Below are 15,668 nucleotides of genomic sequence, written 5' to 3' on the forward strand. Positions count from 1 at the left end.
CCCCTTTTTTAATATCACAATAATGTATAAAAAAGAGATGTCAAAGAAACAATACAACTTACCCAATTAAAAGACAGTTTAAAATGGCTCTAAAGTCTGTACATTTTCTGGTCAGTTCTGGAAAAGCCCCTCTTGTTGTGGGTGCCTATATACATTCTTTAAACTGTATCGGTGAATAGGATCGGATTTATGTGCAGGACATTCCTAGTGTTTGTTTTCCTTAGAAGCGGCTGGAGACCCCGGGAGTTGTTGTTCTGTTCAGGTGCTGTAGCAAACGGGCCGGGTCAGGGTTTATCTCTTCTCCTCCTCTCTCTCTCCATTCCTGCGACCCGGCGGTGCCTCAGAGCAGTCCAGTCCAGTTGTGACCCAGCTTGCGTTGTGGATCATGAACCTCTGCATTGACCCACCCCATCACTGTGGTGGGGTGGGGGTGGGGGGTGATGAGGCGGTCACTTGGGCATGGCAGCAGAGGCGTCAGGATTGAAAAGCTCCTTGTAGAGGGGGGGGAAGAGCGCGTTGACCGTCTCAGGGTGAAGTTGCTGGAAAGCCTGTAGCTCCTCTGTGTGCAGTGTGCACAGGGCTGCCAATGTGGGGATTCGGCCAATCAGCTGCAAGTGGGGGAGGAGAGGATAATGGTGAGCACATATTATATATTTTCAACAAATTGGATTTCAATGAATAAAATAAAATAAAAACACAGAATCAGAAATAGATATATGACTACATAAATAAATAAATACATACATACATAGTTACATGAACAACACAGCAGTAAGTAAGTGTGTAAGCATGTTAACTCCCACATTTTCATAAAGATGCATATATGATTTATGATACCTAATCCTCCAGCTTTCACGTCATCTCGTCTTTTAGTAGTTCTGTTTATAAGTTCTTTCTGTAGTTTGATTGATGAAACAGTTTTTTTTAAGGCTTTTTGTTGGCAGCTTCTGCCTGACAGACAGGGATTGTACCCTACCTTAGCGAGAGCGTCCTCGTCCATGTGGTTCTTCTGCATGATGTGCTGCAGGGCAAAGTAGATCTTCTCCTGGAGCTTCTGGACTTTTCTTGGCTCCATCAGCCACGGCCGATCTGCAGCACACACACATTTACACATTTACACCCTTGTACGTGATTTACCTTGTTATTATTTACATGCAGCACACCCATATTTACACGTTTACACCCTTGTACGTGATTTACCTTGTTATTATTTACATGCAGCACACCCACATTTACACGTTTACACCCTTGTACGTGATTTACCTTGTTATTATTGTTATTATATTTTATTATTATTATTATTGTTATTTTTAATTATCATTATTATTTGTATTATTTTTATCTTATTGTACAGCACTTTGGTCAGTGTATGCTGTGTGTAAATGTGCTCTATAAATAAAACTTACTTTACTTTACTTTACTTACTATTATTTACATGCAGCGTGAAATAGGACCGATGATTTACATCCAGTATAAGCCTAAGTACTGATGAACACACAGATTTATTTGCCTATTATTAGCAAAGCACCGTACCGCCGCATTTAATCAGTGGGCTAACTATTGGTGCTTCGTAAACAACCTTTGTGCCGTCATGCAGACTCGCTGTCATGCAGTGAGGTGAGGTCTACTAAAAAGCAGCTGACGGGCTCCCAGGCTGCACTCACCTGTGGAAATGAGGACGGCTGCAGAGAAGAGCGCTATCTCCTCCTCTGTTAGCTGCAGGGAGGACAGGCTCTTGGCAAAGTCAAAGACTGCGCTGACCAGATCGTCACAGCCTGCAGACAAGAAGGGGGAGAAACGGTAAGGGGGCTGTGCAGTGTTGAGAACCGTACATACAAATGAGTGACCTAAAGGGTGCAGTCTACAATTCAAATCCAATTTGCATTTAGTCAAATTCAGCGAATTGCTCGGCATGGTCCTCTAGCTGTATGTTCTGTGTGAGCACTCAAGACTCTGGAGTTACCCTCTTGGCTCAGTAACTAAGAAACAAACACCAAGACCAATTAAACCAATCAACACGGGGGAAGTGGTGTAATTGATTGGCTGTTGAGCTCAAATATCATCGACCTTTAGACAGAATTAAGGACTGTACCTTTAAACAAATGAACAACAACAATACATGCACAACATTTCACTTTATATTGTCATAAAAATCCTTGAGGTGCACAGATGTGCACTAAGCTGCATTACAGATCACACATCAGCGGATGTGGGTTAAAGGTGAGACGGCTGCTAATTTACCTAGTGCTTTAAACATCTGCATCCCGCCATACTTCCCCTCAAACAGCACGGTGTTGTTGAGGGGGTTGAACGCCCGGCACATTCGGACCAGCACCACCTCCAGACAACCTGAGAACAGAGGGGGTCGTAAATGATGGAATTATTTTATAAACTGGATCAACGTTAGCATGCTACCCTGCTGCATCTACATTATTTGTTATGTGGTACTGATTGTAAAACTTTTTTGTCCAGCGATTCTGAACCAAGAAATACTGTAATGCTTAAAATTATTTGAAAATTGTCTTTGCACTCTGAGCTCCATGCGTCTTATAAAGGATGGTCTTGCTCATCTTTATCGATAAGTGGTAGGCTCTAAGTTCCTGTGTGAGTTCTGATTGGTTGGGCTTGGTGTGCTCACCTGACTTGAGGAGCAGAATCTGGTCATTCTGGCAAAGTTCCATGAAGCCTGTGATGCGTTTGGCAAACTCCACAACGTACTGGATGGCGTGAGTGATCTGGATCGCACACTGCTGCCACAGGGCTTCTCGTGTCTACACACACACACACACACACACACACACAAACACACACACACAAACATGCAAATACACAAAGTTACTTTAAGCTGCAAGAGTGACCAGGAATGTCTCAAGGAAAATGCACAATAGGGTAAACCAGCAAATAACTGTATTACGCTTAGAACCCAAGATGCAATTCCAACATTAAATGTTTGTTATAAATATGCACTAAGATCTCAATATATCTTTTTCCTAGCAATCCATTTTAAGTCATACAACCTAAAGGCAAGTAGGATCTACTTTAAATTAAGTAAAATGATAATTCCTATTGGCTTTGGATGAAATATGAGATGGCTTTCTTTGAGCGTACATTTTACTAGTTGAATTGTGGAGCGTTAATAGCTGCCGCAACCCAAATCATGCCAGGCCTTTGATACAACCCTTTAATTTAGTGATAAAAGAACAGTGATATTTTTATAAGGCTTTTCACTGTTCGTCACACAGAAAGTGCCACAAAGAAAAAAGGGTAAAATTTGTAAAGTTTTTTCATTTATAAAATACCCATAAAGTGCAGCCGGAAAAGCACCAAAAATATGATATCAGCAAATTGCTTTTGTGTCCGCCGTCATTTTCCCTGTAAGGGGAATCTCCATAGACAGCATTTCAAATGGTTCCTCTGTAATTAGTTCTAATCCATTTGACACAGGGAAATGAAAGGGACGCTGCTCTGGCGTTTCCCTCCCTTTCCCCTTCCCCTTGCTGTGAATTTTTTTTTCTCAAATGGCTAAAGTCAGCTTCCCTCACTACCCCCACCTGTGATCTTTCTCTCTCTCTCTCTCTCTCTCTCTCTCTCTCTCTCTCTCGCTCTCTTTCTCACTCTCTCTCTCTCTCTCTCTCTCTCTCTCTATCCTACCTTCCTCCTTCACCCAAACTGGCATCAGCATGACATTATCTGCACAAAGGCTATGGAGAGACTGCAGGCCAAAAAACTATATACTTTACTATATATACTATACTATATAGTATACTATATACTACTTTAATGAACACTCAGCTGAATGGGACTTGTTAGTTTCCTGGTGGGTTGCCGTTATACAAAGGGATGCTATGCTCACAGGCAAGGTTAGAGAGACAGGGTGAGAGGGACATAAATAGATAGAAAAGTCTGATGATGAACAAATAACGGTAGTGTGAAAGAGAGAGAGAGCGAGAGAGAGAGCGAGCAGACCTTGCTTTGGTACATCTTGACCTCGTCGTAAGAGTGCGTCTGCCATGCTAACTGCTGCAGCTCCTCGGCGGTGTACTGGCAAGTCTCCAGGTGAGACTTTATGATGTTCTGAGCAATGCGATCTATGCGGGAGGAAAACACAGTAGTGTGAGTAGGCGTCACACACACACATACACACACGCACACGCACACATACATACACACACACACATACACACACACACACACACACACATACACACACTGCACATAGCAACCTAGGCTCAACAATGGACAGCTGATTTCATAAGGAAATGGCAACAAGGTCTGGAAGATAAATTAGAAATTAAATAAATGTCAGAATTATAAGTTTTTTTCTTTGAACAGGACTAAGGCTAAAGACTTTATGATGTTCAGAGCTATGCGATCTATGCGTGAGGAAAACACAGTAGTGTGAGTAGGCGTCACACGCACACGCACACGCACCATACACGCATACATACACACACTGCACATAGCAACCAATGTAAACAGTCTTTCTTCCTTCCAATCCTATGAGAAGGTTACAGATGTATGCATATGTGTAAAGTAGTGTCAGAAGTTATATTAAAGGGGCAATGGTTTCTACTTTAAAACTCAGGTTGCAGGAATCGATGCATGGACCTAAGCTCAACAATGGACAGCTGATTTCATAAGGAAATGGCAACAAGGTCTGGACGATCAATTAGAAATGAAATAAATGGGAATTGTTTTAGTTTTTAAGCATCTTTGAACACTGAGGAGGACTAAGGCTAAAGTTAGTCCATGATTGCAGCATCCAAAATTCACTCACTTACTTACGTCTTACTTAATAACACTGTTTAACTACTTAACCCAGCACTTAACAGAAATATCTTAATACAACAGTCATTCAAACTATGCAATACCATCTGATTGAGAGTGGCAAGTTGGCTTCAGGCTGAAACATCTAAGATGTGCGGCCAAGATGTAATTTTCACAGGCCACACCTCTAAAGGGTTAAAATCCTACTGGGCAAATCTGATGCTAAGCCAGGCTGCTATTGCTCAGACGCTAAGCCAGTCTGATATCGGCGAAAAGCGAGGCTTGTGACCATGATTCATCTCCTCCGCTCATGTAAGGCCTCCCTAACGACAACTGGAGAGGCTATCTATAGACTGCTTCATTTCATCAGTACGTCTGTGGTCTGCCTATCTGTAAAGGAGCACTATTTCATCAACTTGGTGCTCGTACTATGTAGTCATAATGAAAATGCCTTTCAGTAGAGGTTAAAGTAGGACCTCAGGTAATCCTTTAGACTAGTATTTTACCACAACCACCACTAGAATTAAATAGGCAGTACCATTTTTTGTAGTGGCCAGACGGGAACTGCAGCCAAACTTGATTTCAAAAAATCTTTTTTGCAACCCTTCAAGCAACAGCGCCTTACAGAGCAGATTTCCTCAGTGCTTGCGGTCCTGTGCAGAAGCTTACCGAGCTCACTCATGGAGACCCCCGGCGTGAGCTGGCCCTCCTGATAGGCCCCGTAAGTAAAGAGGTTGGGCACGGGTGTCAGGTCGTAGATGGGCTCCTGCTTGATCTGCTTAATGCCGGCCATGTCTAGGCCTGACTGGTCCGGCGACGGCTGGGTGGAGTCCATGCTGTAGAAGCCGCCAGCCGGCCCGTTTGGGATGCCGCCGTTGCCGTTCTGGCCGTTTTTGGGCATGTCGATGATGTGGCCGTTGGCGTAGGCACCGCCGAGCTCTTGGTTGAGCGCGCCCAGGCCATTGGTGAGGCCGCTGGAGTAGACGCGCGCCAGGGCCTCGGCCTCGCCCGACGCTTGCAGCCTCTCATTCGCTATTCGCTGCTGGTGCTTCTGCACCTCCGCGTACAGGCTGTCGCGCTGCTTCTTAGACATGCGGCCAAACTTCACCGCTGAGGGAGGGAGAGTGAGTAAGAGAGAGACAGACAGGTAGAGAGGGAAAGAAGGGAAGGGAAATTTAGTTTGTTTGGTCCTTTTCTCATGACAGTGAGGTGGACAAGAAGAGGGATAAACCAATGGAAAGTGGTGGGTAAGAGGAGACGAGCCACAACGGTCAAGAACTCATGTATGAGACCACATTGAATGTGCATTTAAGTATGTTTCTTAGCGTATCTTGTGAAATGGTGAATAAGCGGAGGGCTTGTAATACTACACAAACAGTGACTCAGCAGTGGAACCATCAGACTGTCTGTCAGGGGTCTATGTCTGTGTCTGTGTCTGTGTCTGTGTCTGTGTCTGTGTCTGTGTCTGTGTCTGTGTCTGTGTCTGTGTCTGTGTCTGTGTCTGTGTCTGTGTCTGTGTCGGTGTCGGTGTCGGTGTCGGTGTCGGTGTCGGTGTCGGTGTCGGTGTCGGTGTCTGTGTCTGTGTCTGTGTCTGTGTCTGTGTCTGTGTCTGTGTCTGTGTCTGTGTCTGTGCCTGTGCCTGTGCCTGTGCCTGTGCCTGTGCCTGTGCCTGTGTCTGTGTCTGTGTCTGTGTCTGTGTCTGTGTCTGTGTCTGTGTCTGTGTCTGTGTCAGTTTCTGTGTCTGTGTCTGTGTCTGTGTCAGTTTCTGTGTCTGTGTCTGTGTCTGTGTCTATGTGTGTCTGTGTCTGTGTCTGCGCTGGACTGGCAGGCATGTGCCTGTCTGGATGACTGCACCGGAACACTCTGACCAACGGCTTTGGTTTTGCTGCCTGCCCGACTGAACCCCTCTGCCGGTCTCCCTGCTGACCCCGTCTCTCGCTCACCGTCTCTGGACATGCCCAGTGCCAGGCACTTCTGCAGCCGGCAGTGCTGGCATCGGTTTCGGTTGGTCCGGTCGATCAGGCAGTTGCGTTGCCGTGGGCAGGAGTATGCAGCGTTGTTCTGTTGACTCCTCCTGAAGAAGCCCTGGAATGTTCCGGAAGACAGTAGAGATAGAGATAGAGAGAGAGAGAGAGAGAGAAAGAGAAAGAGAGAGAAAGAGGGGTGTTGAAGCACAGACATGTTGATGCTCCTTCATGATTTGTCACCATATCCTAACCTGCTGAGCGACAAGAGTTCATTATATAAACAAAGCCTAGTAAAGAGAGACAGGGCTGGAGGCTACTCTTACCTTACATCCCTCACATGTGATGACTCCATAGTGGATCCCTGATGACTTGTCCCCGCAGATTTTGCATGGTATAACTTCAATTTGGGCTGTAGGGGAGAAAGGACAAGAGAGAGAGAGAGAAAAAAAAGAAAGGGAGAGAGAGTTATGCAAGGGCTATCTGAGGTGAGTTAGGCTCAGCTGTGTTGTGTTAAAGGACCATTTTAACACAGCAGCACCTCCACTCCATCCATTCTTGCAGAGAGAGCTTCAAGAGATGCCCAGCAGTAGCCAGAGAGGAGAACGTTTTTGCCATGACATTTTGACATTTGCTATTTGGCTATTATGGTAATGGCAGCCTCACTGTAGCAAGGGAAGTACAGACAAGCACACATCAAAGTGCTGCTGAGTAATTTAGTGTAACTGCTGAATTCATGCAAGGCTGTCAGTGCAGAAGTAATTTGAAAACATAAATCGCCTTTTGACGCAACAACACATTTTGAACCGCAAACTAATTGTATAGAGCATTAGATGAACACTTTATGCTATGATGTGGTGATGATATGTAGACCTACTGATTCTCCTCCCACTCCTCGTTGCACTGGAAAAAAGCTAGAGATCATTTGAACTAAATTAATTCACCACAAAACACACCAACATGGCAGTACAACTGTGTGTGGCATGCATCTCCACACATGGATGCCTTGTGTAATGTGTGTACGTCTTTGAAAAAAAAAAGGAGAAAAGAGGATGTTCAAATGAATAAATGAGATGCACTCTTTGCCAGTTGGAGGTGAGAGAGAGAGAAAGAGAGAGAGAGAGAGAGAGAGAGAGAGGGCCTGCTGAGACTGCACACTCACCATAAAGAGATTAGCCACCCAATCTAATCCTAAAATTATTTCTACACACTCTCTCTCTCCCTCCCTCTCTCTCTCTCTCTCTCTCTGTGCTCCGTAATGGCTTATCTGATGCAGCAATTCCCAATTAATCTTTCCACACAGAACCCACATTCATCTGTCTCACTAATGCCATGTTCCAACTTTAAGCAACAGTATTGTATAAAGCATGGAAAATAAGCAGCAATGATAAAGTAACACAAATGTTGTACTTGGTCTGTTCATTTAACCTATGCAATAAGGATAACTTGTGTGCACAACTCCCACTTAATGTGGTTTAAATACATGTAAACAACAAAGACTTAAATTGCACTGTTGGTATGAGAGACAAGTGAGTTATGGTTACTGATAATCAATTTTACATGTACTACACAACTTCACAAGAGCCTTACACCAGCCTAGATCACACAGCGTCCCAGAACACTAACTAAATGACATAAAGGTTTACACAAAACTAGTTGCTATGGTCAGTATTCTCTCAGCTTTCCCTAAGATATGTGAAAATGTATGAAAGTACTATAAAAACCTTTCTGCTTACCTACTACATCCGTTTTCATTTTCTGAGTTCTGACCACACATACACACTCTCTCTCTCACACACACACACACCTGGGACAGGAGCACTGAGGTACCCAAAATGAGCTCTGAGTGTGTGTGCATGCTCTCTGAGGCTGGCGCGTCTGCGCATGTTCATAATATTTAATGTGCTGGCAGCATCACTGGTTAGTCTGGATAAGCCGACAAAGTAAAATTATGTGTGTGTGAGTGAGAGAGCAGGAATGGAGGTGTGTGTGTTATTCCTGATCCTGACATCATGGATCTTCAGGTTTTCTAAAATATTCTATGTAGTACCCACTATGTGTATGTAGATGTATCTTAGCGTTTTGTTTGCCCAGTGTGTGTATGTGTGTGTGTGTGTGTGTGTGTGTGGCGACATAATGGGATTACTGCAGACCGACATGTCCATCGTAGTTGGGACCTGCTGATTAAAGCTCTGGGTCTAGGCTGCTCAGGACTCCCCTTTCCCACTGGCCACTAGCCCTCTCTGGCTTAAGCCTCTCTCTTGGTGTCTGGGGTGAGGGGGAGGGGGTGTGGTCCTGAGTCCTGTCAGTGTGAACTCACTAACCCCTAGTTCTCAAGCCTTATGATATTGATATTGATGTTATTTTGGGGAGGGTAGATGGATTTCCAGGCACTCTTACCTATGACTGTGATAGCTTTAGCAATGGCATCACAGTCCTTGGCCTATGAAGATCACGGCCCATATTCACAAAGAATTTGATCTTACCACTAAGCTTACTCCTAAGTCGGTCTCGTAAATCTCGTAAAAAAGCAAGAACTCCTAAGCTAAGAGAAAGACTACTGCACAAGCTTGCTTGCAATGACCTCTGAGGTTTGTCCCAGTGTAGGCATGTGTTACATAGCCAACAGCAAAGGACAGTAAATAAATAAATTCATATTCTACAGGCTGACTATTCCTGACATCATGGATCTTCCGGTTTTTCTGAAATATTCTACGTATGTAGTGCATATTATGTGTGTGTAGATGTATCTGTGTATTGTTTGCCCAGTGTGTGTATGTGTGTGGTCTGAGCCAGTCAGCTTGTCAGAGCAAGTCATTCTGTTCTATCCCTTCCCTCACTCTCCTCCTCCACCCCCCATGACCTCTCAGCAGAGAGGCAGAAGTGCCTGGGTGTGATAAGGTGTGTGAGCGATGGCTTTGTCTCCTCTAGGGCCGGCTTCTTTTTCTTCACACCTGGTGACTGACTGCTGGACCCCCACTGCCACAAAGCTGCTCCAGGTCTCAGACACACACACACACACACACACACACACACACACAGGCGTGCATACACACATCAACAGACACACACACACATACACACACATGAACAGACACACACACACACACACACACACACACACACACACACGAGCAGACACACGAGCAGACACACACACACACACGGACACAGACTACAGGCCCAGAGCAGAAAAATGTTCCTAGTGAGCATTCTGCAACCTGGACTCCTTGATCCCTGTGTCCTCTCTCTAGCTCTCTCTGGGCCGCTTGCTCTCTCATCAGACATGAAAGCACTCTGTACTGGCCTGCAAGCCCTCCCTCCGCTCAGCCCAAATCCCTCAAGTGGAGGCACAAGATGAGGATAAGATGTAAGGTCTGAGCTACAGTGCACTCTTTCATCATTTCTTTTTGTGAAGCTTTTGATGGGACAAATACTACACGAGAATGTTTGGCATTTGACACTGTTGTTTTGGTTTGAACGTTGCCTTTTTGAACTTCGATCCGATCCAATTGAGGATTCTGTTTATGACTAGTAAGTGTGATTTGTTAGCTCACAAATGTGTAATAGATAGTGACTGGTGCTATGCTGTTGATTAGCCCATAATTAGCTCATAGATAGGCTAGGTAGATACCTTATCTCAGCTCCGCAACTCATGTGATTGGTGCACAAAGGCTAAAGTAAGAGAAATTGTACACATTTTTAAAGTAGACTCTGGATTATTTTAGCATGGTCAACTTGGCAACGGTACAGTTTTAGATTCATCAACTATGGTAGCCTATCTTTGTCAGTAAAGAGAAAAAATCTGTCAGTAGCATATTATATTGCAGCCAGCTGTATCGGACACAGCAACTCATTTCTCATTTTCTTATTTTCTACATGCAAACTGTTTTATATCTCTCTCTTAATTGTCATTACAGTGCATCCCCTTCTATCGCTATACAACCGGTCATAAAATTGTGTGCTCCACCTGTTATCTGACATTCCAAATGATTTCAGGCTTTATCAACATTTCTGTTGCCGTCGTATCTGTAAAGAGCACTTTGGTCAGTGTCTTCACAACAAAATGTCAAGGCTTGTCAAACTACCTCAGAGGTGCCTGACAGGCCTCAGACTGTGATAGTCTTTCAGTGTAGGCTGCTATGGTTGCCACCCAATCACATAGCACTTGGTGGCCGCTTCCATCACTGAGGTACGTACCACTAATGAAAAGTCTTGATAGTCATCAATTTCTGAGGAGAGAAGGCCAAAGACAACAGACGTTCCTCGACTGAACAAAGTTGTCGAGTTGTTCCTAGATCTCAATAAGGTGCATTGCCCACAATTAATGGAGACCATCATCTCTTTTTTGAACAGCGACTGATTCATATGTCAATAGCAGTATAAAGATAGTTTTTTTTGCCTGTGAGTGCCAGGATGTCAGTGGGTCGCTGCCTGGATGAAGTGTTAGGTTACTGTATGCAAAGGATGACTCACACATAAATCACATTTTCATTTTCTTGCCGAAATGCACCTCTAGTTGCTCTTGCATCTTCCCTGCTCACAGGTAAAGGTTTTCTTATTTATGGGGCAGTCTGTATGGGGGGGACCACCCATAGACCCAGACACAAAGCAGACCTGCAGCGAAGCCTCTATTCCCTGGTTGTTATGGCCAGAAAATGGAGATGCGGCACAAATGACAGATGCTCTTTTGAAAATTGCCATCTCTCCAGTTCATCAGTTTGCCACAATGGGGAAAATGGGCCCCCGCTGGAAGGAACCGTGAGTTCTGTGCCGCTGGCTCGGGGTTAAAGGCCACAAAACTGGTTCCTGTGGTGACCCACTTCCACCATTGCCAGACCAGCACCAAAGTGGGTCACAGGACCAATGTTGGGTTTAGCGGACGGGGAGAGGGGGCGAAGACACGCTCAACACCATTGTGAAAAAGAACGTCAACAAAAATGGTCATTAACAGCCGGCGCCTATTTTTAGTAGCACGAAAAACAAGCCACTTATTTGCTGGGCCGAGGCAGTATCGAGGGCTAAAGTATGCCATGTGTGTTTTGATGTGGGCGGTAATCTGCATAACCTGTCTTTGTCAGTGCTTTGCAGCCATACATACCGGTATGTGTACCATACAGCATAATACGCTCCCTGAAGAAATGTGTCAAAGAATATTTTCACTGCCCAGTAGTTGATGTGACATACATTCCGTGAAACCCAACTAACATTCTTTCCATTTCTTGTTAGATAATCAGCATCCATATTGGTGTAATGGTAAATCCGTAAATGATTATTCACAAAGGGAGTGTTAGCATTGCAACAATGAATCAGTAGCTCTTATTTGACAAACACTACTATAATTGTTTGTTTTTTGTGTTGTTTTATTAAAAGCACTCCTTACTCTTTTGTTGTCAACACAAATCATCGACCACAGACCTACCGAGTCTGTATTTGCCGTCTTTAACGACCTAAACACTCGTTACTTTGATCCGTACATTGTCAGGCCTGCTGCTTCTTTCAGCTAGCCATGGTCTACTAGCTCTGCCTGAAAGCATCTCCATGAAAAATCGAGTTTGAATGGTCTCAGCGTCTATGTTTGTCTTCTCCTCCTCTACCTCCCCTGTTCTTCTTTTCTCTCTCTATGCTAATCTCCTGTTATTGTTACTCTGTCCCTGCACTTGTTCCTGGAGGGGAAGGGACAAATTGGAAATGAAAACCAGAGTATGTCGGAATGGAGAACTGAATGTGGTCACATTATTTGCAGAGCTTAATCCCTATAGATTAGGAATGATCTGGTCTAGTGGGATGGAGATTATCATCCAGCTAGAACTGGACAAATTATGGATCTTTAGACGGCCCCTCTCTGCACCTCTCTTTTCCTCTCTCCCAAGTTTACACACGTACATCTAAATTAGTGTTCCACAGATTCAGATGGGATATACTTATGTTTGTCAGAGAGAGTATGTGTGTTTGTTTGTGTGTGCTTGTGTGTAATGTTGAGATTATGTTTATGTTTGCACCTGATAAACTCGATGAGCATGTGTGTGTTTTGAGGCTAAAACAGGCTTCATGGGGATTAATCTGTCAATCTGCATTTGTGTGTGTGTTTGTGATTACCGTGGCAGTGTTCATTGTGTGGAAGTATATGCGTGTGTGTGTGTGTGTTTGTGTGTGTGTATTTCCCAATAGTGTTAACATGTATTGAGTGGCGTTTAAAAAACGTTAGACAATTAAATATTAATGATAGTTCTTTTTTAATCCTGTGAACTATCGTTAATGTCTTTTTAGTGTGCGTTTGTTTTGTGTAAATAGATGTATGTGTGTGTGTGTGTGTGTGTGTGTGTGTGTGTGTGTGCGTGTGTGTGTGTGCGTGTGCAGGGCCGCTGGGCCTGGCTGCGTCGACCTGTCATGTGGAATAAGGCGATGGCCGTAACTGCAGCACAGTTGCCAGGACGACCACCACCTCTCCCAGCTCACTGGTGGGAGGCTCCTATCGTCTGGTTGTCAGAACGATGATTCGCGTTGCTGTGACGTCCCAACAGCAAGTGTTGCCAGAAAGCTCTCGGGCGGGCAGGGGACACCCCCAGCATTCCAGCCCTCCTAAAACCAAACCACTCTTTCATCAGTCTGTCATTATCCACGGCTGTGGCGTCTATCACTTCTGGGCCTGTTTGGGGTAAACACTGTAAAAGATGACAGCAGTGTGGGTGGGTTGCCATGGTGTCTGCATGCTAACATTGCTAATGCTGAATGCTAGTGGAAAATAACCACACAAGCTAACCGCCTGTGGTTCCATCCTCGTGGTGTAAAGGAGGATATGAGGACTCAGGGAGGAGAGCTGCAGCACCCATGAGGCAGCAGGGTGATCCACCCTCGGGTTACATAAGAATGGGGAATGCAGCGCTGGCGATTCCATGGTTAAGAGGAGCTCAGCCTCTCAATCTGCTCAAAGGACGGCGCCCTGGTGACGCTGTCTGTGCTACCCATGTCTGCAACACGTTGGGTTAGCCTAGCTCCCAAATGTGCACAGCACATTTCACTTCAGCTGTAACATTGACAGCTATTGTTAACTACACAGTCAACAGTACTCAGAGCATGAATAACAGTCACCACGGCTTGCCATCAACACACCTCCCTGTTAGCATAGTCTGCACACATCTAAACAGGTGCAAGCATAGAAATGAGTTAGCACCAGCATTAAAATAAAAATAGTTGCACTAGCAGAACAATGAATGCCGCCCAACGTCACAATGTTCACCCACAGACACCACCCAGTACATTGGTCACCACACATGACTGCCACAGTCCTAAATCAGTGCTGCATCAGAGAGCTCAGCACCCAGTGAGTAGTAGTAAACTGATTGGCACTGATCAGGGTTTAAACCATTTGGAGGGACAAAACGACAGACCTTCACGAGCACAGCCCTACCAGCACAGCCCTTACATGCACACCATCACCAGCTCAAGTCATTCACACTGTAGCGGATGCAGACTGATCCACAATATCACAGAAAGAGAATTATTCCTCCCCTTCAGTCTGTATGTCTATATGCGTTAACTCATGCTTGAGTGTGTGTGTGTGTGCGTGTGTGTGAGTGGAGGTCTAATGGTGCTTGAGTGTATGCATATCTGTACATTTCACAGTGTGTGTGTGTGTATGTGTGTGTGTGTGTGTGTGTGTGTGTGTCGTTGTGAAGAAGAAAGGCGCATGGATTGGGCTAATTGATTCCTAATGATATGAGGCACTGGACTCAGTCTCTGGGGCTTCCACTCTCTAAATAGTTCCTTAATGAGCTTTGTTAAAGTGGCTAGGAGCACTGCCATAATTCAATTCAGCGAGCATATACTCAGAGACATGATAATGCATGCACACACACACACACACACGCATACAAGGACATTCACAGATGTATGGAGGGTCTGACACACATGCACACACACGGTAGATCACCAAGGAATTCATTAATATTCAGTATCACTTCATAGTAACGGCAGTGATAATTATATTAATTTGACATTTGGCTTTTGTGTTGGTGTGTGTGTCTGTGTGTGTGTAAAATATCTGTCCACCAACTTGGCTTTAAGGGCCCAAGGTGAACCGACAGTGACCATAGCAGCTCATGGGAATGACTTAGTCTAATAAGAACATGCTAATATTTCATCCAATGAAACTCCAAGGGTTAAGTGTATGTGAGTGTGTGTGTGTGCTTGCAGTAATCAGTTGTGCAGTGGCTAACCACTTGGTGTCGCTGCACCCGGTATGTGGGCCTCCCAGGGGCAGGTGGTTGCGTAAGTGTGAACAGGACGGGAGGCCTGGCCAGGCATGTGGGCCTCATCCATGTTTTAGAGTAGTGGCTCCGGGGCGAAGCGTTTCACATCGGGCCCGTGGGCTACAGCGATCTGTTGCCAAATGGACACCATGAACAATCGAAACTTTTGTGTCATGTGTTTCAGATCCAGTTTCACTTGTGTGTTGTGAGTTACGAGTTTTAGTTTTGTGGTGGCATTGCGTCATGCTGCTTAGGCAAGCGTAGATGCTGGGGAAGGCACCCAGACCTCTCCTCAGTAAGCTGTTCAACCAATAATGTGTGTATCACATGGCCATGCCTTGATGTATATCAACCCCTCTGTGCTTGATTTTGCGTTGGTGTTGGGGTGTGTGTGTGTGTGTGTGTGCAGGCATGTGTCTCTGTGCATTTGTGTACAATGATGTTTGTGTGTGTTTGTGTGTGTGTGTGTGTGTGTGTGTGTGTGTGTGTGTGTGTGTGTGTGTGTGTGTGTGTGTGTGTGTGTGTGTGTGTGTGTGTGAGTGTGTGTGTGTGTGTGTGTGTGTGTTGGCCGGGAGCGTGTCCCTGTAGGGTTGTCATCAGCTGTGGCGTGCACAGGAAAGGCTGCTCTGTTCTCTGATTGGACCTCACAGAGAGGGTGCAGAAGGGGTCCTGCCGGCTAGGAGCC

At 45.1% G+C, this 15,668-nt stretch overlaps 1 protein-coding gene across 2 annotated transcripts in view; it reads right to left on the reverse strand.

Annotated features, from left to right (window-relative positions):
- Positions 1-449: 449 nt before the first annotated feature.
- Positions 450-15,668, reverse strand: part of rorb (RAR-related orphan receptor B) — a gene marked incomplete at both ends in the record, with an annotated part of 24,784 nt that continues 9,565 nt past the window's right edge. Inside the window, 10 exons of one of the 2 annotated variants that reach the window (XM_080852048.1) lie at positions 450-608; positions 977-1,089; positions 1,665-1,775; positions 2,242-2,349; positions 2,639-2,771; positions 3,967-4,088; positions 5,437-5,877; positions 6,711-6,852; positions 7,058-7,143; positions 8,468-8,486. In XM_080852048.1, the coding sequence (XP_080708174.1) occupies positions 450-608; positions 977-1,089; positions 1,665-1,775; positions 2,242-2,349; positions 2,639-2,771; positions 3,967-4,088; positions 5,437-5,877; positions 6,711-6,852; positions 7,058-7,143; positions 8,468-8,486 (1,434 nt within the window). Of the gene's footprint in view, positions 609-976; positions 1,090-1,664; positions 1,776-2,241; positions 2,350-2,638; positions 2,772-3,966; positions 4,089-5,436; positions 5,878-6,710; positions 6,853-7,057; positions 7,144-8,467; positions 8,487-15,668 lie in introns of those variants that run through there. The other variant, XM_080852047.1, reaches the window with a different exon arrangement.

This window comes from Sprattus sprattus (assembly GCF_963457725.1).
Source record: "Sprattus sprattus genome assembly, chromosome: 15".
Lineage (NCBI taxonomy): Eukaryota > Metazoa > Chordata > Actinopteri > Clupeiformes > Clupeidae > Sprattus > Sprattus sprattus.